The 26,316-nt window shown below is 38.0% G+C and overlaps 3 protein-coding genes across 6 annotated transcripts; all 3 read right to left on the bottom strand.

The window, feature by feature from the left end:
• Positions 1-2,715: 2,715 nt before the first annotated feature.
• Positions 2,716-8,697, bottom strand: pank2 (pantothenate kinase 2). Of its 4 annotated transcripts, none has more exons than XM_048204202.1 (8): positions 8,543-8,697; positions 8,196-8,445; positions 6,008-6,360; positions 5,560-5,813; positions 4,453-4,629; positions 4,249-4,372; positions 3,920-4,045; positions 2,716-3,835 (listed from the first exon to the last, which is right to left on the bottom strand). In XM_048204202.1, exons 2-8 carry the CDS (start codon positions 8,422-8,424, stop codon positions 3,785-3,787), a joined length of 1,314 nt encoding a protein of 437 aa, XP_048060159.1. In that variant the 5' UTR covers positions 8,425-8,445; positions 8,543-8,697; the 3' UTR covers positions 2,716-3,784. The 4 variants fall into 4 exon arrangements, with proteins under 4 accessions (XP_048060159.1, XP_048060157.1, XP_048060158.1 ...); XM_048204200.1 differs by having other exon boundaries at positions 8,583-8,599; XM_048204201.1 differs by having other exon boundaries at positions 8,196-8,612.
• A 977-nt stretch (positions 8,698-9,674) lies between these two features.
• mavs (mitochondrial antiviral signaling protein) lies at positions 9,675-18,859 on the bottom strand. The gene is made up of 6 exons (XM_048204199.1): positions 18,591-18,859; positions 14,917-14,978; positions 14,685-14,814; positions 14,408-14,588; positions 13,614-14,317; positions 9,675-11,469 (listed from the first exon to the last, which is right to left on the bottom strand). The coding sequence occupies exons 3-6, from the start codon at positions 14,805-14,807 to the stop codon at positions 10,693-10,695; spliced, it is 1,785 nt and encodes a 594-aa protein (XP_048060156.1). The 5' UTR covers positions 14,808-14,814; positions 14,917-14,978; positions 18,591-18,859; the 3' UTR covers positions 9,675-10,692.
• Positions 18,860-24,614: 5,755 nt separating this feature from the next.
• Positions 24,615-25,781, bottom strand: LOC125277598 (G-protein coupled receptor 151 protein). The gene has a single exon (XM_048206085.1). It carries the CDS (start codon positions 25,779-25,781, stop codon positions 24,615-24,617), a length of 1,167 nt encoding a protein of 388 aa, XP_048062042.1.
• Between the last annotated feature and the right edge of the window lie 535 nt (positions 25,782-26,316).

Below are 26,316 nucleotides of genomic sequence, written 5' to 3'. Positions count from 1 at the left end.
AGGAGGGAGAGGTGGAGCTGACTCGTGGACGACTTCACACGAATGAAAAGGGGCAGGATTTGTTTTAGGAAAACACATAACCCTTTCACAGTTCAGGAAAAGATTTTCCTACTGTACTGTCCACATAACGGAACGTTCTTCTGGTCACGTTTGTAAAATTAGGCCTACATGGAGGGATTTTGATCTTCGTGAAATTTTAATCAGTGCTAATTGTTTTTAAATAAAAAAATATAACATTTATCAGCATTAGTTAACTACATGAACAATGGAAAACACTTCTAAAGCATTCATTAATCTTAGTTAATTTCAGCTGTTACTAATACATTATTAAAATATTATAAAAATGTACACTGCATGCCCTCCAAAAGTTTTGAAACGGCATAGAAAAGTGGGTTTTGGATAATATTGGCATGAATCCTTTTTAATTTGTGATAATTTTGCACTGATAAGGGACAACACAAATTATGAAAACATATTTTATTACATAAACAGTTTATACATAGAAAAAAATTACATTTTAGGCCTACATGGAGGAATTTTGACCTTCATGAAATTTCAATCAATGCTAATTATTTTTTAAATAAAAAATATAACATTTGTTAACATTAGTTAACTACATGAACAATGAAAAACACTTCCAAAGCATTCATTAATCTTAGTTAATTTCAGCTTTCACTAATACATTATTAAAATATTATAAAAATGTACACTGCATGCCCTCCAAAAGTCTGAAACGCCCTAGAAAAGTGGACAATATTGGCATTAATCCTTTTTAATTTGTGATAATTTTGCACTAATAAGGGACAGCACAAACTACGAAAACATATTTTATTACATAAACAGTTTATACATAGAAAAAAATTAAAATGTACATTTATTAAAATATCCACCATTAGCAGCTATCTGACCTAAACTGGGTTCTAATTGGTTCATTGTATTCTAAACTTAATTGTCAATCAATTGGTGAAGCTATTAAGGTGTGCTGACCCAAAAAACTTTTACAAACCTGGGCCAAGTTTAAACCAGGCATCACAGCTGGCAAAGGGGCATGTCTGACTTTGACATGTATATATTGCCATTATTACGTAATCAAAATGAAAATTATTATTGCTGGTCTTAAATGATAATGTCAAGTTACTTTAATGTATTTGCACCAAAAAGTGATAAGGATTTATGCTGATATCGTCCATAACCACACTTTGCCAGGGGTGTTTCCAAACTTTTGGACGGCAGTGTATCTGTGAATATAATAATAATAAACCATAGAAAAGAGAATTACAGTTGTCAAGAAATAATGAAGGCATGAAACAGCATCATTGATACCTACCTACCTACCATTTTTAAGAAGCGACGTAAATGACCAATATTACGGAGGTGAAAGAAGGCAGACTTAGTGAGTGAAGGAAGGAAGGAAGGAGAGAGAGAAGAGTCAAAGATTATACCCAGGTTTTCAAAAGTGGTGGAAAGTCAAACCAAGACTCCAGCAATGTTAACATTGTCAGCACAGAAATGAGATTTATGTATTTATCCTTTATTTAACCAGATCCCATTGAGATCCCATTCATAATCTCTTCTTCCAGGGAGACCTGGTCAAAACGGCAGCACACATAGTTCCATACAAATAACAAAAACAAAATAATAATGCTACAAATCAAATAGGCCAAAGGTCAAAAGAAGCACTTGCAAGACTCTTTCAAAGCAGAATACAAAATACCTTTAAAAGTACTCAAAGGAGGCAAAAACTCTAGTTTCACTACATTTTGCAAGTCGTTCCAAAGAAAAAGTATGCTTACCAAATTCTGAGGATACCTTTGGGACTTTTAGTCAAAGATGCAGCTGCAATCTAGTACCATAACCATTAGTATAAAAAGCTAAAAATGCTGTAATATAAGATGGTAATTTACCAAGCGCCTTGGCAATAAATATATACATATGCAAATTCTACGTTGCAGAGAGGACCATGCTAAAGATTGATAAAGGATACAGTGATGTGTACGTAATTCCGCACCACATACAAAATGCAACGCTGCATGATAGACAGAGTCCAATTTCCTTAATAAAGATGAATTATTGATAAAAAGTACTCTCAACCAGATTCTTTCGAGCCTCATAGGGAAAGCAATTTTTTAGACGACAGAGGAACCCCAATTTTTGGTTTAAGCTTCTTCAGCAAATTATCAAGAGATAAAAGTTTTGGTGAACCAACAAGAAGTAGATCTGTTTTATCAGGGTTTGAGTTTGGTTACTGGGCATCCAAATTTATATCATTAATACAAGCCGATATAGAATTGGTGGAAAAAAGGAGCACTGTGTTGAGATCGGATATAGAGTTGTGTGTCATCTGCGTAACAATGGAAGTTGAAGCCATGATGATGGATAATGGTACCTAATGGAAGCATGTAGATGATGAACAGTAAAGGACCAAGAACAGAACCCTGGGGAACACCATGAGAAACAGGGGCAGTAGTGGACTTAGCCTTGTGGATAAAGATGTAACGCTGAGGGTCAGACAGGTAGGAAGTGAACCGGGATAGGGCAGTTCCAGAAATACAAATCACAATTATTTGATGGACCTGACCTGACATGTGCAGTTCATGTTATTTTTAACTATCGTTAACGAATAAATACGGTAACAAATATTGCTCACTGCAAAGTGTTACCAGTAATAGATTAGATTTAAATGTTTCTGCATGTCAAAAACACCAAGAAGACTAATTATATTGTGATTTACATATTTTATTACAAAGAAAATTGACAATCATTTGGATTAAAAAGGTACAAAGGCCGTTTTGTTGAAGAACGCAATACCACAGTGTTGTTTTAAACAAACAAAATGCAAGCATGATATTTGCTGGTGCAGGAACAAACTGCCTATTACCTGTACAGACATGAGCAATCAAGCAAGTAATATACAACAGACTATGAGGAGAAAGTAACAGAGCACAAAAAACGATTAGACAGAATCTCAGCTTTGAAGAAGAGAATTATCCATAGTGTAAAAGTTTTTGTTCCACTCCCTGATAAAAGGTCAAAGTTTTGCCTGGTCCCTTTCTCTCTAACAGTTGTTTAATGCAAAATGCTGTCAAGATTCACAAACATAATATGAGCTACATTCTGAAATTCTCACTTAGCATAAAATAACTTTTTATACACCAGACCTCCACAACAATTATATATTGCATCAGTTATATAAAGTATAGAGCAAAATGAAAAAGAAAAATGCCTGAGTGATATCTGCTTGCTTTTGAGTAAATGATGATTGTGCCTCAAAAATAGTGAAATGTACTGTATACCGGGGTAATGATTACTGTCACTTACAACCACAAACAATACAGGTTTCAATCTCTGTACTGCTGCTTGATGCAAATTCAATCCATAACCAGTAACTGTTGTACAGTCAATATAAGATGATAGCGGACACATTTCAGTATTATAAATGATATCTAATCACTTCATTGTGACTAAAAAGTGCTGATATAAGCTATAGATCAGATCTTATTGGTTTATTCTCATATCAGCTGTTGATTTTAACATGCCATAATATAAGACGTTGAAAATGTTCAAAGGGTCTAAATCGCTTGCAGCAATTCCCAAAACTAGTATTATAATGTGGTTAATCCTGATTATGTGACCTGAATGTTATTATTATAGTGACTATAATATTTTTGGTATGTGGTAGATGACTTTATAGTTGAGGGCATGTCTGATATTTTGAAGGCAACTTTGGTCTGTTTGCATAAATACGTCTTTTGGTAAAAGACATGAACTAAGATTGATTAGTAGATCAGAATGGGTTTGGTAATTCCAAAAGTGCACCAACCGCACCAAAATATCCCTGAAAAACAAAAATAAAACGGTTATGAGTGATGTGTTTAGATATTGTTTGAGCTTTGGAGGTATTTTACAGACTCACACACACCTCATGTCGAAGGAATAGGGCTTTGAGTTGTCCTTTGCTCCAGTAGTCCAAAGCATAAGCAAGCAACTTCATGGATAATGTGTTCACTCGCAGGAAGTTCCCAACAAACACCACTCTTTCAATGTTCTAAACAGAAGAAACTCATAATAAGCATCATCAAAATGCAATTCATTTAAGAGGAGTTTTCCAGGAGTTGATTGGCCCCTGGTCTCTCATAGCCCTGTACAATGCTGCTTGATCCAGATTTCACAAGGCAGCACCGTAAAGAGGCTGACAGACAAGGGCAAGGACAACATAATAGCGTTTATAGTGTGGGTGTACATGTGTACCTCATTAAGCGCACACATGCGTGTGATTGAGCCAATGTTGTTTGTGATGGTGACAAGTGTTGCTCTAGCCAGATCCTCCTTTGAGACAGAGTCTCTCTTCTCCTTACACATCATGTTCCCAAAGCTACAGAAAAAAACACATTATATTGATTATGTGTGTCAAAAATAACCCTTTAACATAAAAAAGCCTCCAAATGTCTTTACCTGGAGGCAACAGCCCATCCTGGCAAGCCAAATCGCTCATAGTCACCACCGTAAATGTCCTTGACTAGTTTATCTACACGTGTGCTTTCCCCTTCTGTGGCCATTGCCAATGCCTCCTCAAAGGTGGAGCATCCAGTCAACAGGCAGCACAAACCAAGGAATGTACCACCACCAAGACTGGAAGGGAGATTGAGAAAAAAAAATATCATAGCTTTACAGCAAAATCCCTGTTTATTTTGTTAAACTGTTAGGTTTAAAGGGTTAGTTCACCCAAAAATGAAATTTCTGTCATTAATTACTCACTCTCATGTTATTCCAAACCTGAAACACCGTGTCTACACCAGCCGCGAGCGGCGCAACGCGTCAAAAGACAATAGAACCCATTATAATCAGTGATAATGTCTACACTGGATGCGACACAACGTGACAAATTCGCAAAGTGTAGACAGCTTTTAGTTGTTGCGGTGCGATGCAACGTGTCTGGTGTAGACACGTGTAAGACCTTCGTTCATCTTCAGAACACAAATTAAGACAGATTTGATGAAATCCGACAGGTTTCTGACCTCCTCAAACACAGTAATGTCATTCCAAATTTCAAGGCCCAGACAGGTAGTAAAGACATCGTTAAAATTCTCCATGTGACTACAGTGGTTCAACCTTAATGTTATGAAACGACGAGAATACTTTTTGTGTGCAAAAACAAAACAAAAATAACTTCATTTAACTTATTCAACAATTTCTTCTCTTCACTGTCATTCTCATACGCTGTTGACGTGGTAAACACAGTGTGGCGCGTCCGTGTTCTACTCTAAAAGTATTCACTAAAAGTATTCACGTTGCTTGACTCCACGGTCCATGTAGTCACATGGACTATTTTAACAATGCCTTTACTACCTTTCAAGGCCTTGAAATTTGGAATGACATTGCTGTGTATAGTGAGATCAGACACCTCTTGGATTTCATCAAAAATACTTAATTTGTGTTCTGGGTTGCGGGTTTGGAATGACATGAGAGTGAGTAATTAATGACAGAAATTTCATTTTTGGGTGAACTAACCCTATAACAGTTATTAAGAAATGGATGCAATATTATAAAGCCATGACCAACCTGGTTCCAGTGACACGCTTGTAGTTGTCTTTGGAGTATACAGCCAGTATGCTGACACCTGAGCCAATGTTGACAAGCAACAAAGGATAGGGGTTCTCCAGGTTGTATGCCCTCTGCTCGCAACGCTCAGGGTCTGTTGGGTGCTCAAAATAGTAACATTCAGATAGACCACTTGAGACCACCGAGTCAATGTACAGAACCCCCTTTATCAGACATTCCAGCTCATCCAGCTTCAACAGCTGCAGATTGGCCATCTAAGAAAAGAGAGACAGCACAGTAAGCCATTTAGTTACACAGATTGCATAGAAAAGATACACAAGTGCAACAAAGTAGGGCAAGACAATGCAATTTTATTTGTATAGCACATTTGGTAATTCAAAGTGCTTTACATAAAGAAGAACCAAATACATAGGAATAAAAATTCGTAAAAAAGTAAGCTTGGACATACTGTACGGAAGTTAGCCTCATATTTAAATGCACCACCTCCAGTGGCACAGAGGGTCGTGTGCAGACTGGAGAAGTGCTTGTCTCGGCCCATCTGCAGGAAGGCAGGCAGCTCATGTGTGGGAAAGCGAATGAAGTGCAGACTGCCCTTGCGGCCCCAAAGGGTGAGGTCAGTCAGCTCCAGGTGGACATCTCGAATACCTGTTTTGCCGTAGGCGGTATGTGAGGTGAGGTAGTGACGGATGCTTTTCAGACTCTCCACCTCCTCCTGTTCTTCCTCTGCTGTAATGTCTTTGGGCTCGAAGTAGACCAGCTTCACCAATGTGCCACCAATGTCCATGCCAAACCATGGGAAAGCTGGGGACAAATGACAGGTAGGTCACTTTAGTACCTTGTGCATATTGTAAACACATTTCCTGCAAGTAAATAAAAATAAAAAGCTTATTTAAGCTTGTTTTTAAATAAATTGAAATGCAGTTAATGATTACCTTAAATTTTTCATAAATGTTCTTCACACAATCACTTGGGTAGGGTTGAATAGTTGCATTTGATGATGTCAACACTGACTAATTTAAAATATTTTTACTGCATGGAATTAGGTTTAATAGGTTATCAAAATGATTGTAATTATAATCAAGAATATTTAAACATCTGAGATGACAGATACACACACACGCTCACCGGCCTTATTAGGTTCACCTGTTCAACTGCTTGTTGACGCAAATATCTAATCAGCCAATCACATGGTGACTTAAGGGACTTTGAAAGTGGCATGGTTGCTGGCACCAGACGGGCTAGTCTGAGTATTTCAGAAACTGCTGATCTACTGGGATTTTCACAGGTTTACACAAAAAATGGTCAGGAAAAAGAGAAAATATCCAGTGAGTGGCAGTTCTATGGGTGAAAATGCCTTGGTGAAGCCAGAGGTCAGAAGGGAATGGCCAGATTGGTTCGAGCTGATAAAAAGGCAACAGTAACTCAAATAACCACTCGTTACCACCAAGGTCTGCAGAGGAGCATCTCTGAATGCACAACACGTCAAGTGGGCTCTAGCAGCAGAAGACCACCCCTGCCAGCTAAGAACAGGAAACTGAAGCTACAATTTTCATGGGCTCACCAAAATTAGATTGAAGATTGGAAAAACGTTGTCCGAGTCTCAATTTCTGCTGCGATATTCAGATGGTAGGGTCAGAATCTGGTGTACACAACATGAAAGCATGAATCCATTGTGTCTTGTATCAACGGTTCAGGCTGCAGGTGTAAGGGCGTGGGGGAGATTTTCCTGGCACACTTTGGGCCCGTAAGTACCAATTGAGCATCGTTTAAACACCACAGCCAACCTGAGTATTGTTGCTGATCATGTCCATCCATTTATGACCACAGCACAACAGAATAACATGGCATGTCACAAAGCTCAAATCATCTCAAACTGGTTTCTTGAACATGACAATGAGTTCACTATACTCAGATGGCCTCAGTTTACCATTTATGTCAAGTTTAGGCTTGCAACCAGGGTTAGGTGCTTCTACATCAGTGTTCTTCACCTATCTTTTCCCTCTGATTTTAGGGATAAGTTATGGGTAGGATTAGGTTTAGGGGTAGGAACAGGGTTAAGACTAAATTTTCAGAAAAACATGTTGATCCAGGAACATGTCTTACTTGGCAGGCTTACAAGGCAGTTTTGAAGGCAAAAGGAGGTCCAAACCAGTATTAGCATTGTGTACCTAATAAAGTGGCCGATGAGTGAGTTTACTGTTTATATTTATACTTCTGTATAATTTTACTTTAGTGCTGGATTGCCACTTATTGTTAAAATATAAAATTCCTGAAAAAAAATCTAGTTAACAACCATTTCCTTATTAAATATATCAATCGGAAATCAGTCTGTATTAATTCCTTATGCAAATATCCTGAATTGTGTTTATTTCTAAATCTAATTACACCTCATATGTCATTTAAACAATATTTAATTCCAGGACTAGTGCATATTATGTTTTTGCAGATTAAGAGGAACCTCCAATTTACATTTTTTTCTATCGTGTTAATTGTGAGCGTACAATATTGACAAATATGGCTTTAAAAAGAGACTATAGGTTATTTATTTATTCGTATTCGACATTTTTATCACTATGATGTGAGCATGAGCTCCGTTAACCCCGTTACCTATCGCTATAACAAGATGGTTCACCTACGCGGCCTGTTCTTTTTCAGCGAATCGAGCCTCATCATTGCCGGCGTCGATTTTGACACTCGCTGCTCTCTGAGTGCACTGCCGCCGGCCGCAGCGCTGTCTGCTCCCGGTGTAGCAATGATGCTACATGACGTCTCCGTCTTTGATCGAGGCAGCCTGAGCGCTGTCGATTCTTCCTCTTGCTCCTCCGCACATCCCTCGCCGTCACAGTGAAAGCCGTTCAGCTCCATTATGTCGTTCAACAAAAATCTCTACATCGATTGTCAAGCAGAAAAATCACCGTTAACATATATAAATGCATTGTCAGTATTTCTTATTGTTATTTAGATCTATATAGAAAATGTTTACGTCGCTGTGTTTACAACACAAGCACAGTTACTCGAGTCACCAATGAATGCGCTTCTCCTGTCAACTGAAATCGCAAAGAGCCAATCAAGTTCTCTGTCTTCAATGGCGAGCGCGTTCTCTTCATCACCAGCAGATGGCGCGCTTCATATAACAACACTCCGGTCACAACCCTTAACAGTCTTTTATGCTATGACTGACCAGAAAGACACAAGTTAGGACACTTTATTTCAGAAACATTACCCCTGAAATACAGTTTCTAAAAAATAAAGGCCCAGATAAAATACTTAAAAAGATACATACAATGCACTTAAAGGGTTAGTTCACCCAACAGTGAAAATAATGTCATTTATTACTCACCCTCATGTCGTTCTACACCCGTAAGACCTTCATTATCTTCGAAACACAAATTAAGATATTGTTGATGAAATCCCGTGGCTCAGTGAGGCCTCGAGAGCAATGCCAATCAAACTCTCAAGGTCCATAAAGGTACTAAAAACATATTTGAAACAGTTCATGTGAGTTCAGTGATTCTATCTTAATATTATAAAGAGACAAGAATACTTTTTGTGCGCCAAAATAATGACTTTTCAGCAATATCTAGTGTCAAAACACTGCTTCATGAATCTTCTGAGCTTTATGAATCTTTTGTTTCGAATTAGTGATTCGGATCTCCTATCAAACAGCTAAACTGCTGATGTCACGTGACTTTGGCGCTTCGTAAAGCTCCGAAGCAGTGTTTTGAAATCGGCTCATATAGATATTGTTTAAAAGTCTTTATTTTGTTTTTTTGGCGCACAAAAAGTATTCTTATTGCTTTATAATATTAAGATAGAACCACTGAACTCGCATGTTTCAAATATGTTTTTAGTACCTTTATCGACCTTAAAAGTTTGAATGACTTTGCTCTCAATAGAGGCCTCACTGAGCCATGGGATTTCATCAACAATATCTGTGTTCGGAAGATGAACGAAGGTCTTACGGGTGTAGAATGACATAAGGGTGAGTAATAAATGACATTATTTTCATTTTTGGGTGAACTAACCCTTTAAAATCATGTTCAATCATACATGTCTAAACTTCATATCAAAAAGTGCAGTTGCTGATTAAAATATGAAATTTAAAGTGTACTCGGTTCAGAGTTTCATAATGTTTACTTGCAGTTACTCTTACACAGGTAATTTGATGCTAATAGCATGAATCGTATAACATTTCTTCATCTCAAAAGGTAGCGAATGCCGCAGGCAACCCAAAGAACATGAGTTTGAATGATGGAGAGAGTGAACTGAAAAATATATACATTGAATACAATTTAAGATAAATGCATCTGGCAAAAATGAAATTTATCCTATTCAACTACACTGCAAAATAGACAGACACTTCTGCAGACACAACCCTTACATATAAACAGATTTCCCCCCTCCACACTTGGATTAGGCACTTGGCTATGTTTGCATTTAGCTTTAATGGAGAGGGTTGGAGCAATTGTATAATGCTTGAGCAAGTGCTTTTTATAAATGTTCAACAGAGGTTATGCAAAAGCTCCTTATATTCATGTTCTGTCACACACAGGATATATTCTTGCAATGTTTTACAATTGACAATACAACCAGTTGTTGTTCAATATATAATACCTGACAAGCTAGGTTTTCCAAATTACTTAAAAGCTACATGACACTTCATTTATTAGCAGTGAATCTGATTTTACTGGTGCAATGGCAGTTCAATTCATTATCGGCCCTGTCATACAAGGCACATGGCAAACAAGGATTATGTATAGGCCTAAATATACACACATGAGAATAAATACATAAGAATGAAACCACAAAAGAGTTTGGTGACAGAGGTTATGTAGGATAGAAGGCAAAATTTTCAGTGATTAACTAAAATTTCAGTTTGTTCCTCACCGCAAGCTATTGTGTGGCTTTAAAAGACTTGGTATATAGTGCACAGATCGTAGGAAGTACTTTTATGCTACGTTTTGTCCTTTTCTAAACTTGACAGCAGCAGTTGCTATCCACTGTTCCAACCTGTATCCAACCCAGACATTCACTTAATCACGAAAATATTATTTGGGTTTATATGGGTTTCAAGAGTACATAATGACAACATTTTCATTTTGGGGGTGAAGTATCCTTTTAAGACCTTTTCAGTTAATGCTTGAGCTTCCAGGCCAAGAAAACAGCAGACAGAGCGATCCCAGCAGCAGCAACAAGTTGGTAGTTGTTTTTCCTGAATAACTCTTGATAGCCCTCTTCTCTCAGCTCTGGCTGTAGAATAGTTGCTGGCCTAGCATTAGATTCTTCCTCTTGGTAGTTGGTGGAGGCTGACTTCTTACGGTCTGATGTCTCTGAATCATGCCCATGTGGATCACTGAGAGGAACTACATTTTCTGTGCCAATATGGTTCTCAGAGATGACTCTGCTATGTTGCAGCATGCTTGGTGGCTGACCATTCAAATTTTCAGCAGGTGGCTCCTCAGCGTACCGGATTTCATTGACCAGTGTCTGACTCGGACAGAAAGATTCATAGTGGTCTTCCTCAGGCTGGTTAGGAGTCGAGGGAGCAGCAATGTGTGGAGGCTCACACCAAGAGGCAGAATCAAGGGAAGCAATGGCAGTGGAGGTCTGCTCTGCAAGACTAGTAGACCGTCCAGGTTCTGTGGAAGACTCTATTGATCGGCTGATCTCCAAATCATCAGAAACCACTGAGCAAGGCTCTTCTGGCATGGCAGGAAGAGGCTCTGCTCTGTTCTGCTGGGGTTCTGGATACTGAAGGGTGCCAGGTTTGCTGAAATATTCGTGCTCGATGGAAGAGGGAGGGTGTGTAACCTCCTCAGTAGGTGCGGATGATGTTGCCTGACCTGTTCTAGTCGAATTTGTTTGGCCATTAAAAACTGGTAATACAACTGTATTGTTCCTCTGAACGAGCTGCAGAGAAAACAGAAGAATAAGTCACAGAATACAACAGATTACTTGTTGAAAAACTGGAAAAAGAGATGAAAAAATTCTGTATATTGTAATCATTACTATCACAACTTGTAGTAATTGCTTTTATGAGCTAATTGTTTCTGCCTAAATGAACACATGGTGTTTTGCTAACTGCATGATTTGTATTAACTTAGAAATGTATTTCTGGACATATGGACATTACTTGGTCACATCTGATAACAGATTACTCTAAAATAAATGGTAATGTAGAACTAAGGCTGCCCCCTAAAGATTTTTCTAGTCAACTAATAGTTGTTCATTTAAGCGATTAGTTGACTAATCGCAAGTGTACATTAATAAGCTATATAAATCATAATAACAAGCCTTTAATTGCATATATATATATATATATATATATATAGCCTAATCAGCACTCAAACTCATGCATAAAGCTTGCCACAACGCACCGGCAAAAGTAATGATTATGAATGTGAACTGTCTAAACATTTAATAATAATTTTATAATTTATTGATAATGTTTTCTGCGTTTTCGGCTGCAGAAATTAGGTCGATGATGCTGACTAGTCATCTCAGCAATAATGGACGTATATGCATGTTTCATACAGATTACATAATCGGAGAATATTTGCTTACCACTTAAATTGGTTGACAATTGCTTGACATTTCAAGCTTTTTATAGATATAATTCTCAAGTCTGTGAGGCAAGTATACACTGAGTTTTTTGTTTTTTTGTTTTTTCACAGAGACCAAGACGGCAGAAAGCTCGTCCTGTTTGTTTTCTTTATTTTACAAAGGCACAATGTTTTCTTGTTATTGTGGGGTTACACAAATAAAAGTAGGCCAGTTTTGAATTATGCATTACTCTTATCTGTATGACTAAAAATGATGGAGTATTTTAAGTTGTTTCCGCTGTTATCAGAAAAAATGCAAGTGATTGCATCGGCGCCTCCATGTCACGCAGTAAGCATGTTAATACTTCAGTATTCATACTCCACAAAAACACATTTATCTAGGTTAACATTAGAGGGAGCACCCAAGTTACTTATAAGTTTCAAAGCCATTTTTGAGGTTGATGGATGACAGGCGAAAGTTTGGATTTCTTGCCCGACATACTGCAATTAATCACAAGGATCTGTCTCTCGCAGACTGCGTGACTTCGCCACAAGTGTTTCTTTTTCTGCGAATAAAGCCCAAAGTATAGTTCACTTATTACGCGTACACGTGGGTCAGCGTATAGTGTACGTGACCTCGAATTTCGTCATCAGAAGAGTACACGCATACTGTACGTGCACCGCCGTATTTTTGTAACAGTGTGCATTTAATTTTTTTGCAGTTATTAGTTTATCCACAAGGTGGCAACCGTGCCCTGGGGGCGTCGATTCACAAGGTAGTCAAAGATAAAATGCATAAACAGAACAGACCAGAACGCATGCAAGCTACAGTGACAATGGAGGCCTACACAGACATGAGATTGTGCAAAGAGGTTAGAAAGTACCCTCATTTGTACTACTCTAGCATGAAAGCATACAAAGACCTTTACATGGGTTGTAACCTGTCGTGGTGAGAGATTGCTCAAAACTTTACATGCATCGAATGCATGTGTACGAGTCAAATGAAGTATACTTTCCAAGGGTGTGCGTTCGACTGTGCACGTACACCAGTGCATAAAAAAAAACTAAGTATATCCAAGGCTTAACAGACTGATACAATTTTTGGTCGAATAACGTTTAATATTAGGGGGCAGCCCTAGTAAAAGCGGCTTTGAAACAATATTTATTGTGAAAAGCATTATACAGTTGTTAAGTCTGACGTCACGCGGCAGTGCTTCCGGGTCCAAACGCTCTATCCCATACCACAAAAAAAACAACAAATGGTGCTACACACGATGTGCTGTAATACTACCAAAAACTTATAATCATAACCTTTATCTCCATACCATATGTCATCGAGATGGCATTCTCAAGTGAAACGAGTCAAGGCTTGGACCCAGAAACGGCGTTCCTTATGTCACGACTTAACAAGCGCAATACAAATAAACGTGATTTGAACTGAACTGAAAACAAACTAGCAACAGTATAGCTTTGCCTAAGAACAAAAGTGAAGTGCTTTGGTTTGAGCATTACCTCGTTTGCAGTTGGGTCAGAGATCTCTTCAGGCTCCTGAACTGTCCTTTCCTCTCTCAATGGAGGATTAGTGTCTTGGACAGGGAGCTTCTCAGAGGTGTCAGTGTCCTTGACTGTGATTGGTACCTGGATCTTCTCTGACATTTGAGAACTCTGGGAGGTGGTGCAAGGCTTTGTCATTTGAATTGGAGAGGTGTTTGAGGAGGATGCTTGAGCACTTGAGGTGGAGAGGACAGTTTCACCAGATAATGAGGAGGTGGTGGTTTGGTCTGTTAAATCCAAGCCATCTGGAGTATCTAAAACAGGTGTTTTGTTCTCAGCTGGCCCAGTGTGGGTTGGGACTTTGGAGACTGAGACTACAGCGGAGGGAGGTGCTTGGGAAGGAGCAACAACCACAGGTGCAATTTCAGCTTGGGACACTGGTTCAAGAGAAGGTGCTGGAACTGAAGTAGGAATGTTCTGCACGTGCTGGGTCTCTGGAACTTTGGGAACAGGAGCAGGAGATGGTTCTGGGGCTGCAATGTTGGAAGGGGGAGTTGAATGTGCTGGGACGTCCCCTGCAGGTGGATTCAGCAAAGGAGAAGTGGTTACTGGGACAGTATGAACTGTTGCTGTGGTTACGGTTGCTGTGGCACCAGCTGAAGAAAAAGAAGGAGCTAGAGCAGGTGCAGGTCTGGGCACAGGAGCAGCAGGAGCTGCATTATCTATAGACAAAACATAAAGAAAAAAGGCATTCATAAATAATGTCCCTCCTTTTCATAATTAGCTGTGAACACAAGCAAGAAAGCTCTTACTTGTGATTCCCCTGATCCTGTCATAAGCAGTGCTCATCTCATCAGCCAGTTCCCTATGTTCACAGTTCCTTAGTGCAGTGATGAACTCATCAGGCCAGTTCTCTCGTCTGCGTAGATTGTCCAGAAGTGTCTGCATAGCAGTGAAGTTTCCAGAAGTTTCTCTCTTGGCTTCGACCTCTTCCTGCAAAATTAAAAAAAATTAATTAGTAAACAAAAACAATTTAACTGCATATCTGGTTATAGTTGATGTTATTTGTGTTCATGTGATCCAGCTTACCCTATCAGTGATTGTGAGGCATGCCAGGTGAGGTAATATATCTCTCACTTTGACCGTTGACGAAAAGCGAGCCAAATTTGGCCTGATCGCTTTGTTATAAAATTGTTCACGTGTCAATGACATTTTTGCGCTTCAAAAGAGAGTGATAGAAAAAGATTTTTATTTAGTGATTTACAGTATTGTTATTAATTACACTAAATAAAAACACATGCTTTGAAATGAATATAAGTACCTGCTTTAAACCGTCAAATTCAGCTCTTCTTTGTGTCCCTGAATCTGGACTCCAAATCAGCCCTGGGAAAGGAATTACAAATTGTTATTTAAATCTTTGTTGTGAAACCCTTAAAAGCTTAAAAAAAAAATGTTTAATGATAACTGAATTGGCTTAAATTATCATCAGCTAGGCAGAGTACAGTCTGCTGACAATGCCAGAAATATGATTGCATCATCTCATAATACATCCTGGATTGCACTTCTGGATGAGGAAAGCAACTGAAAGTGAAAGTGAAAACTGGTGTATTTTGAGAATTATAGGGAAATCCTTAAGTTTCCATTTGGCCTTCATTAGAAAAGAGTTTCAAACAGAACAGAAAAATGAAAATGCATTTGACATAATTGCAATCTTAAACCAGAAATGTTGTGAAAGTGAAATGCAGAGAAGATATGACAAATGTAAAGCAGATATTACATCATCTTGCAACATTTACTCATCAGTACAGGGGATGTCCCCAAACACCCCCATAAATGTCTGTGAAAGGTAGAGCGGATGTGATGATGAATGTAAAGCAGATTTTGCACAATTTTTGCAATTGCAGTACAGTGGATGTCAATAAATGCCCCCATACTTTCCCAAACTCACAGGCATACTACATTTATCATTATTTATCAGAGCTCTGTTCCATTTTTAGTCTGACTATATGTCAGTAATGCAGTGGTTCCCAAACTGGGGGGCATGGAGTTCTAAAAAGGGGGGCGCTGCAAGACTGAGGGATAGTGTACAGTCAGAAGATTGTTATGCAAAATAAACCTCCTCAGGGTGATACAAGACACCGCTGTGAAATTATCCAGCTACTTGTCACATAAGTAAATAATTGAACACAAACTATTAATTTGACATTATATTACCTCAAGATGTCTCACAGTACCCGCTTGAGAGACCTGTTATCAGATTTAGAGATTGTAGCAGACCGCTAGATGGAGCAATTAAAGAATTGAGTATTGCAGGGAGCCGTGTAAATAATGATGCATGTTTCTGCACTAAGCATGGACAAGGAAAGGACTGCCAGTGCCAGGTAAACGTAAAGCAGACAATGAATCTACTTCAAACTCACAAACTACCAAAACAACATGTCTACACCAGATGAGAGCGGCGTTGAACGAATTATAATCAATGATGCTGTCTACACTGGATGTGACAAATCCCTGACAGTAAACTGATATTCCCGTTTGACACAAAAGATGCTGTTTGACAGTATGAAGCTGAACAAGGGAACACTGCATAGAATTTTTGTAGAATACAGTTGTCAGTCCCGTAAATACTGCACAATAGTGTGTGTACAGAACAGGATTAAGCGCTAAAAGTTGAACAACTGAATTTAGCTGCAGTGTGTATGTGACCAAAGAGAAGCTGTTGAAGTTGAGAAGTTGTAGTACTGTGTTAATTGCAATGTTTCAAATAAATCCTATAGGATCTCGCAAGCAAGGCCATGTCTGAGACAAATCAGATCTCTACCTCCTGCAGACACATTTAATATGCCAGTTAATCAGTATGTGTGCTAAGCTTCTGAGTACACGTACAGTATATCTGTAAATCATTTTAAATGCAAATTATTTAAATGTTTAAGACAAATTTGTCTTAAACATTTAAATAATTTGCACTTAAAATGGTCAATAGTAGGTATATTATCTAGAACCACACACCACCAAAATGACCTTGACATGGATGAATACTTTAGTATTTCTGTATGGTAGTGAGTAAAAAACGTGATGTGACTTGGACATTACCCTGCTAGTGGAAAAATTAATGATCTCCAAACATCAAAGCATAAAACTACTGCTGTTCTGTAACCATTGCTCCTCTTTCCCTCAAAATGTTGAGTTACAATATATGTGACCCTGGACCACACAACCAGTCATAAGTCGCACGGTTATATTTGTAGCAATAGCCATCAAAATTATCGATTTTTCTTTTATGCCAAAAATCATTAGGATATTAAGTAAAGATCATGTTCCTTGAACATATTTGAAAATCTCCTTTATCAAAAAAACAAACAAAAAAAAACAAATTTGAGTGGAAATGCATTGCTCAGGACTTCATTTGGATAACTTTAAAGGTGATTTTCTCAATATTTAGATTTTTTTGCACCCTCAAATTAGATACAAATAGTTGTATCTCGGCTAAATATTGTCCTATCAACAAACCATACATCAATGGAAAGCTTATTTATTCAGCTTTCAGGTGATGTATAAATCTCAATTTAAAAAAAATTGACCCTTATGACTAGTTTGTGGTCCAGGGTCATATATATGCTGTTCCTATAGAAGGAAGGAAATCATGTACAAAACTGGGATGCCAAAAGCCAATGGAGTAAAGTGACAACTCAATGCCCTGGTCTTCAACAGATACCTATGCCATTTGACCTGTTCAGTCTGGCTATTTACTTACAATAAAATAAATAAATAAAAATGTTCCCATTCAATATACTCCAGTTCATACACCTTTTTTGGGGCATAAACTACATAAACAACCTGGACACACCTACTGAATATTAGTATAAAAGTAGTATATAAATAGTAAAATAGAATAAAAGTATACAGTGTAATACTACTTTATTACAGTATATATAATATACAATATAAAAAGTATAATAGAATTACAGAAAACACAGATGCTACATGAGTATTCACTCATGCGTAACCAAACTTTTGACAAACTTACAGCCAAAAGGAGGGTTCAATGGAACAGGTCATCAGAGACTTTGGTCTGTTTGCACTTAAACAACTCAGAAATTATAATCTGTTGTCAGATTCAATGATAGTACTGCTCTTCTAAACCAAGGCAATGGCAGGTTAATCCACAGTTCATGTCCCTCAAAGGTCAAAAATTAAATACAGTTTAACTGGAACAGAGCCATGTGTTATTATCTGTCATCTTGTATGATAACAGGCACATAAAGGTCCATCTACTCTTAACACTAAACTTGACAGGTATTCAGGTGCTGTCCTTCCTCGGAGCTAATGTGCAGCCAACCAGATTCAAGACTATTCACAGTTTCTAATAAACTATTATAGGGTTTAAAGCACGAGGTTGAGGTCACAATGACAGACTGCTTAACTGGCTTCACTTCAAGGAAACTGGCAAACCTACTCTCATGTGGAATGTCCTCTAAACGACCGTGCCATTTCCCTGTAAAATCTTGAAGGAACCTTGTCAAGTACTTGGTGACCAGGAAGCAACTACATGTCTTGATATAGTATACCACACTTTACAAGTAGCCCATATACCACAGTATATACCACACTTTAAAGTATGCTACACCTTGTGTCTGACGTAAATGATGAAGATTAGCAACAAAGAACAACATTTGAATCCCAAACAAAAGTGATTAAGAAGAGTTCACAGAAAAAAAGCATGCTTTTAAAGTCGATTTTACGCCAAAAAACTAGTCGCAGGATACATAAATATACAAAACGCGTATATAAACGTGTTAAATTATTACATTTTGAGTTCATGTGACGGGTATTTACAAGACACAATAGCCTTTTTGTAAGTGAAATCGTCACCCTTAGCATAACCGCCTTAGCTTTGTGCAACAATACATTTATACATGAAACACAAGTACAGTATAATTAGCTAACGCACAAAACAACTAACATACCATAAATGCAAACTGTATTTGAACTTACCCTTTAGACTAGAGGAAGGTCAGTCTATGAAGTCTTTCGCAGATTGAGCCACTTTCGTTTACACGTCTTCCGTCAGGCATTTAAAGCACAACCCTCCCCTGTCATCACACGCTGTTTGTCTTTTTCATTGGATCTCCGAACTGTGTTTCAACTTGTTACAATAGAACGCCACTAAATTCTCATATTTCCTGTATTTCCCGTGCTCCAGTTTTGGAATGTTATTGGAATGGAACAACTTTAAAAACCATAACATTATTATGTATCATTCATTATGGTGGCAGTGTAGCGATCGGAGAGGACAAACTGTGAGGTCGAAAATAGACTAACATTATGCCTAGTCAGGTAGACTTTGAAATATGTGGCTATATATTTTAATTATACAGCTGTTAAAGGTATGGTAGCTGTAAAATCTGATAAAAGACGCCACTTGATTAACTCTCTTAAGGGAGGGAAAGGACATGAGATACATGCTTCATAGTGAACGTGTCAAATACTTCTAGTTATTGGTATGTCTAAGTCCCTCGAGCCGCTGTTTTTGTGACATAATACAAAAAATAAATATGAAATGTGTACAAATATTCTAATATGATGCGCGTGGGTTTAACAGTGTGTGTACACTTACTGCGCAATCGCGAGTTCTCAGACATGCGCGTTTATATGCATGCACTCACTGCACAGTTGACAGAAAAAGGGACTTCTTCCAAATGTTTAATTATTTATGTTTTATTTTATTATTTGATACTGTTTTAAGCCCATGAGCTTGTAAAGTTGAGTAGCACTGGTGTTCACCTTATTTTTTAAACTGAAATGTGCACCTCATTTAAGGGTCACTCACACTTGAATTCGCACGTCCTGATATTGCTGAGTTAGAATGCGTTCCTGGGTCAACAAAATTTTACCTTAACCCTATTCCTACCCCTAAACCTAACCCTACCCAAAAGTTATCCCAAAAATCAGAGGGAAATGATAGATGAATAACACTGATGTAGAAGCACCAATTCATGATTTTAAGCCTAAACTTGACATAATCTGTAAACTTGTCCCTGAAATCTGATTGGTTGATTTGAATCAACAAAAATGTTGACCCAGGAACATGTTGAACTCAGCAATATCAGGTTATGCCTTATGGCACCTCGCGGTTTTGCAATGAAATAAATATGTAGGCTACTGTATTTTGGTTCAATAATATTTTTTACTTTAATATTTTGTATTTTGTGGTACTAAAGAATATTCACCTCTAAATTATGCACCATTTATTTCTATATAAAAATACAAATAGGCCTATTAAAAACACTTTTTTCAAATTATGCAGTATATTTAAGACAATAATAGAGCAAAACTATTTAAAATCCAACGAATGGAGGCAGATTGGTGCCATCAGGTGGAAAGAAATAAAGAATATAATATTTTATAGCCACTATATGCCTCTATAACCATATTAATATTTACAGGGTATTCCTGTTTATTTGTTCTTGCTGAGATCAGTGTTTTCAGACATAATTACTTACTTTAACATGTCTGGAATTTGGATATGTATTTAGACATTATCAATTTGTTGATACTTGACTACTTGTCAAAATTTTTAATATTTAAAATGTTAATTTATAGTGTCAGGCAATGGCATTATTATTACAGTCAAACCTGAACACAGAGAAAGCATTTTGTTACACAACATAATAAAAATGTAACCGAAATGAACAGGAATGCTTTGCTTTATTTGTGGATTGTGCACCCCAAAGATTCTCTGTATTTCCCATTAATTTTTAATTTTACAATGATTTAGCCTTTTCGAATCATGTCCATGATTTCTTTTTGTTCACATAGTAAGTGCCACAAGTCACCAAATGTCATACCGTTCCGATGAAGTGACAATTTTTAAAGAAACAACTTTTTTTGTTGTTCAGAAGTGACTGACAAACACCAGAGATTGGGTGGGGCCATTTGTTACTTGAATGTGTAGGGCTTCCATTGTCAATCACTTCCAGTTATTTTGAACTATACAAAAACCAACTCATTATGCTGCTTGATATTGCAAACTTGTATTTCTTATCATATTATTTTAATGTATTGTCTTAAATATAAGCACACTGATTTGTAGCGCAAATTGCTTTAACGTTTACAGCACTTTGTTATTCTTCTAGTTATTTATGGCTAATGAACTGGAAGTCTCACACATTCACAGAAAATATAACTTTACTTCCATGTTGCAAAATAGACAGAATAAAGAAAAAAGACTGTCAGAATTCTTAAGATATAACTTAATTTTGTCATGTTTAATTGAAAAACTAAAGCAGAAAGACATGGCAGCAGCAGCATAATAATATATCTGTATAAGAAACTGTGCAAAATCCTCCATTATGCTATAAGGTGCTCAGGTGTTGTGCTTACTGGCCAAGTCACCTCCCTCTATATTTCTCCAGTAGGCCAGTAGATGGCCTTGTAGAGTGGAGCTGTACTACTCCCAGTTTTTTTCACCATCTTGTCTCTATCCATCTGAATTCCCACGCTGATTGGTTCTTTCACTCTCTTCACTGGTAATGGCTATTATATTATAGAAAATGCATGAATAATATGAGCATATCTCCTGAGGCTAAGGCCAACCCCTCGATGAGTATGCGTCTATCAAGTTTTTGTGTTTGTGTATGTGTGGGCCATTGAAGGCAGAATACTGTTGTGTAACAAATCACTGGACTTATGTTAAACTCAAGCAATAAATGCAAATACTTACTTCACTTTATATGTAACGGTTCCTTTTCATACTCTCTAAAGTACTTTACTTAAAGTACTGTAGGTTAAATTAAACTGTTGTAAATACTGTTGACAAAACATTATTTATATACAAGATTTTCAAAAGTAGTGCCATTTTCTCAAGAATATATATATATATATATATATATATATATATATATATATATATATATATATATATATATATATATATACACACACACACACACACATAGAGACTTGGCATACACCAACAAAATCTGCCAAGCTGCTATAGGTTATAGATTAAAAATAAGTTCAGCTTGGTTAATGTCACATCTAACTGAAGAGCTCCTAAGTAAATGCATACATATACATTTTCTTGTATTTTCCACATTTGTGGAGATCATTCATTGCTGGCCTATATATTGCATGCCACTGTAAGTTCACCCCTGGAAGAGTAAATGTCAGAATGTATTTTGTATAGCCAAGGAGGCTTTTAGTTGAAAGAACCGTCATCTTTTAAAAGCACCTAAAGGTAATCATCCATTCGGCACTAATAGAGCCTACACTAACACAGCATCCACTTTGAGCTCTTGACTGACAATATAGCTTGCTCAAGTGGTTTTTGTGAGCCACAGTCTTTCCTTTTATCCTCTAACCTTTTGAAACCATAAAGACATATAGGCCCTACAATATTAAATATATAGTGCATTGCTCACCAGCATAAGGTATGTTTGCATGGTATGGATGCTGGTTTCTGGTTTGCTGGTCTCCAGCATGGGAAGTGAGAGTTCTTGCGGACCAGTTTAAAATCTTGCTAATTACTTACAAAGCACTAAATGGTTTAGCTCCCCATTACCTGAGCGAGCTCTTAATGCATTATAGTCCTTCACGTCTATTGCGATCTCAGAATTCAGGCCAGCTGATAATACCTAGAATATCAAAATCAACCGCAGGCAGTAGATCCTTCTCCTATTTGGCACCTAAACTCTGGAATAATCTTCCTAGCATTGTTCGGGAAGCAGACACACTCTGTAAATCTAGACTCAAAATGCATCTCTTTAACCTGGCATACACATAACACATTATCAATTTATATTTTCAAATCCATTAAAGGATTATTAGGCTGCATAAATTAGGTCAGACGGAACCGGGAACACCTCCTATAACACCAGATGTACTCGTTACATCAGAAGAAGAATGGCTTCTACGCTAATAGTCTTTCTGTTTATCATGAGGTTTACCATAGTCAACCGGATCCAGGCCGTATCCAGGTGAGACCAAGGACCTGCGCCTTGACACGACCACAACGCAGTCCTGAAGTATCAGCAGAGATTGAGTCAACTAGATCATCCACTGTGAAGGCCTCATCAACACGACAACCAGTAGCGCAGCTCCTCAACAACCGTCCATACCGGCGTGATGAATATGATCCTCAACTGGATGGAACTGAAATAAATACTTTGAATGTTGCCATCCTATCGGACTTATGATAGCAACCTGAGTCGTAACAAAGCACTGTTCGCCAGAGGAGAACTGGCCCCCCGACTAAGCCTGGTTTCTCCCAAGGTTTTTTTCTCCATTTTAACACCTACACAGGAAATTCATCAGTGTTAAATTTCAAGTATTAAGCCAATTTAGAGTAAAGTGTTGAAGTTATAGTGTAAAATTTAGAGAAATTAACATTATCAGTGTCTCCTCAACAACCGTCCATACCGGCGTGATGAATAAGATCCTCAACTGGATGGAACTGAAATAAATACTTTGAATGTTGCCATCCTATCGGACTTATGATAGCAACCTGAGTCATAACAAAGCACTGTTCGCCAGAGGAGAACTGGCCCCCCGACTAAGCCTGGTTTCTCCCAAGGTTTTTTTCTCCATTTTAACACCTATGCCACCTGTTTGCCACCTGATGTCACCTGTTGGAGTGTGGGTTCCTTGCCGCTGTTGCCTTTGGCTTGCTTAGTTGGGGACACTTGACATTTGATATTCAACAGTGTTTTGATCTGCCTGCATTGACACTATTCTTTAAGAGCTGCTGTGCTAGTTATGCATGTAAATATGTAAATCATGCTGAATGTTCTGAAATGTTAGTGCCAACATATTAAAGGCACAATATGTAAGATTTTTGGAAAAACCACTAGAACAGTGTTACATATTGTGTTGACTTGTGTACTTACATTACACTTCCAAGAATGTTTAAATCCAGAGAAATAAGCAATTTTAAGCAGGATATGGACCGTTTCTGTGTGTCACCTATCAATGACATCATACCCGCATTACCCTTTTTTTCCCTTTTTTTTTTTTTTTTTTGTAGAAACCATGGTAAAACCAAATACGCTTTAATGTATTACGTGTTTTATTATAAGGGAACAACTGTTTGGATACATTTATAGACAGAAATATAATCATGTTATATAGCTCAGCACATTTAGTCTTACTGTTTGTATCTTGTTTTCTTGATTTACCGCGAATACCATGTTTTACCATGACTAATATTGATCTAACTTACTGCAGTGAGCTTAGTTTATATACAAGATTATAGATGGCAGATGGCACTACGTGCTTTAGAAACACCTGTAATATGCTTGCTTACAGTTTCTTTACACACACCACTTAAACCTAAAATAATCATTCATAAAGTTCGAAAAGGTTGAATTCGTACATCTTGATTCTTTTCCACCAGCTGTGAGGTGAAGATGACATCTCCCATGATTCCATTCTCAATTCTAGTGTCATCAAGCTACGCCTTTGTTTTGAATAGGCGACCTCTAGTGGTGAAAAACTACATATTGTGCCTTTAAATTGCATTTGAAATTAACCAGCAACAGAAATAAATGATACACATAATTATAATTTGTAAAACATATTTTTATTGTTTACATACTTGAAACATTTCTGAGTGAACATATCATATATTAATTAAATATACAACAGACAAAACTGAAGCAGACTAGTGACAATAAAAAAAATAAACCTTTTTGGCCTTGTGTAACTAACCAGGGCAAGCAGAAAAGATTTGCGTATAGTCAATACATGCATTAGAGCACAGTTTATTTTGCAAGGTGTAATATGTACAAAATATTACTAGACTTCTCTCATCACTTTTTATAAAGAATTATATTATTCATCAGCTACCATGTTCCAAAAAGCAACATAAGATGGTATGACCAGTTAGCAGCTGGTTTGTTGATGGTTTACCAGCTTGGACAAGCTAATGCCCAGCTTAGTCAAGCTAGATTCAGCTATCATCCAAAACACTGCTATCATCTTAAACTGAATTTCCAACACGGGAACGACAGAGGTCAAGGGTTAGAGTTCAACATTACTTTGATTCAATCGTTCCCATGGTAAAGGGTCACTATCCTCCGTGACTGTCGTGTTTCGCCGTTCGCTCCAAAAATGCTCGAGTTCTGGGAGAGTTTGACAGCATGCATCCGAGTGCCTTTCTACTGTAGTCCCACATTCCCGCTCATCCAACACCTTCATAACCATTGTGCGCATCTCATTTCCATTGCCCTCGATTTTCAGTCTGTGTTTAGAACCTCGACAAGCCAACAGCGAACACAGATTGCTAAGACTTTCTCTGAGCGGCACATGCATGGTGAGAAGGATGGCGGGAAAAAACACGCTGCTCAAGTAAACGCACACCTGAGCGAAAATCAGCAAACCGGCTGAAGGTCTGCAGCTTTCACCAGAACTATGACGCATCCACACCCAAGAGGCCCATTCAGGAAGCATCATGAGAGTGTTCACGGCGATGACGCTTAAATACATCAAGGAATTCTCATATTGGCGTGAAAGAAAAACCTCCTCGTTGGTACTGGGTTTGATGAGGAAGATGGTCCTGATGTGGCACACAGCAGAGAGGATGATGGGAAGAACATAGATACCCAATGGTAGCATCTTACTGAACACTCGCATGGCATCTTGGGACTGAGAGGTTAATTCAGTGACACACAGACTGATGTTTCCCTCTTCTTTTAACCTGGAAAAAACAATATCAGGAACCGGAAAAACAAGTGCAACCGTCCATATGATCACTAAGGTGATCACAACGTTCTTTTGACGGAAATTCGACTGGTCCTCGGGATGAGTGGAAAAGTCATGGCGTGCTTGACTCGTCGCTAACAGTGTGAAAGCTTTGACCGCCAGACAGCTATGCTGAATCCACTCTGTAGTTCTGCAAGCCAGTAGTCCGAGAGTCCAAGAGCGCATGTAGTATGTGAACGCGCGCGCGGGAGCGCACACAGAGAGTATCAACAAGTCAGTTACGCTCAAATTGGCGAGCATGACATACGCCTCGGATGCACCCTGGCTGGCAAAAACGTAGATTAGTATCACGAGCACCAAAACATTCCCGCCGATCCCAAGCCCACTGATTGTGCTGAGAACAGCCGGTATGATTACTTTAGTATCTTCACCTTCTAACTGCTGAATGCCACCGTCGTAACTCACAAATGTGCTGTTTGCTGCCATGTCCAACTCCACGAGATGTAATCCAGTAGGAACTACTCTGCTGTGGATGAACCTTTCTGTGCGCGCGCTTGGCTGCTGATGCGATATTTTAAGAGATGCCATTCAGTGTCGTCAAGCATCAACGTCATCGTAGCTGAAGGGAAACACAAACCCAGATTTGTCTATTGTGCGTTTGAAACATAGCTACTAATGGCTTTCCACTTTTCTCACCAGTGCAGTTTGAACGAAGTAAACAATCTCAAAAGGTCTCTTTTTGTGGATTGTGTTTTTGTGCAAATGGTGACTGAAAAGCGTTCAGATAGTTATCAAAACATAGCCTACATATCTCTCATTGTGAACTTTACCACTTAAAGAATTATGAATAAATGGAGGTTTACAGTGGAATCTGTGGAAACATTTTAGAAGTTTGGGGAGATATTTTAAGTAAAAAAAAATGTCTGCATCTACTTTGAGTGTGACTTATAGCTACATCTATCATATTTCTTTTCTTAGTTCATACATTCATGTTTATTCTGGCTGTATTCAAGCATCTTGT

Source organism: Megalobrama amblycephala, linkage group LG10 (genome assembly GCF_018812025.1).
Source record: "Megalobrama amblycephala isolate DHTTF-2021 linkage group LG10, ASM1881202v1, whole genome shotgun sequence".
NCBI classification, from domain to species: domain Eukaryota; kingdom Metazoa; phylum Chordata; class Actinopteri; order Cypriniformes; family Xenocyprididae; genus Megalobrama; species Megalobrama amblycephala.
The sequence above is the reverse complement of the archived record's forward strand: the minus strand, read 5'-3'. Positions and strand labels throughout refer to the sequence as shown.

Coding starts and splice junctions, on each gene's coding strand:
- pank2 (XM_048204202.1), bottom strand. CDS start 8,424: ATGGAGCTGAACGGCTTTCACTGTGACGGCGAGGGATGTGCGGAGGAG. Junction 4,373..4,452: donor GGATGGGCTGTTGCCTCCAG/GTAAAGACATTT, acceptor TTTTTTCTGTAG/CTTTGGGAACATGATGTGTA. Junction 3,836..3,919: donor CCCTATTCCTTCGACATGAG/GTGTGTGTGAGT, acceptor TTTGTTTTTCAG/GGATATTTTGGTGCGGTTGG.
- mavs (XM_048204199.1), bottom strand. CDS start 14,807: ATGTCATTGACACGTGAACAATTTTATAACAAAGCGATCAGGCCAAAT. Junction 14,589..14,684: donor GCCTCACAATCACTGATAGG/GTAAGCTGGATC, acceptor TTAATTTTGCAG/GAAGAGGTCGAAGCCAAGAG. Junction 11,470..13,613: donor CTGACCCAACTGCAAACGAG/GTAATGCTCAAA, acceptor TTTTCTCTGCAG/CTCGTTCAGAGGAACAATAC.
- LOC125277598 (XM_048206085.1), bottom strand. CDS start 25,781: ATGGCAGCAAACAGCACATTTGTGAGTTACGACGGTGGCATTCAGCAG.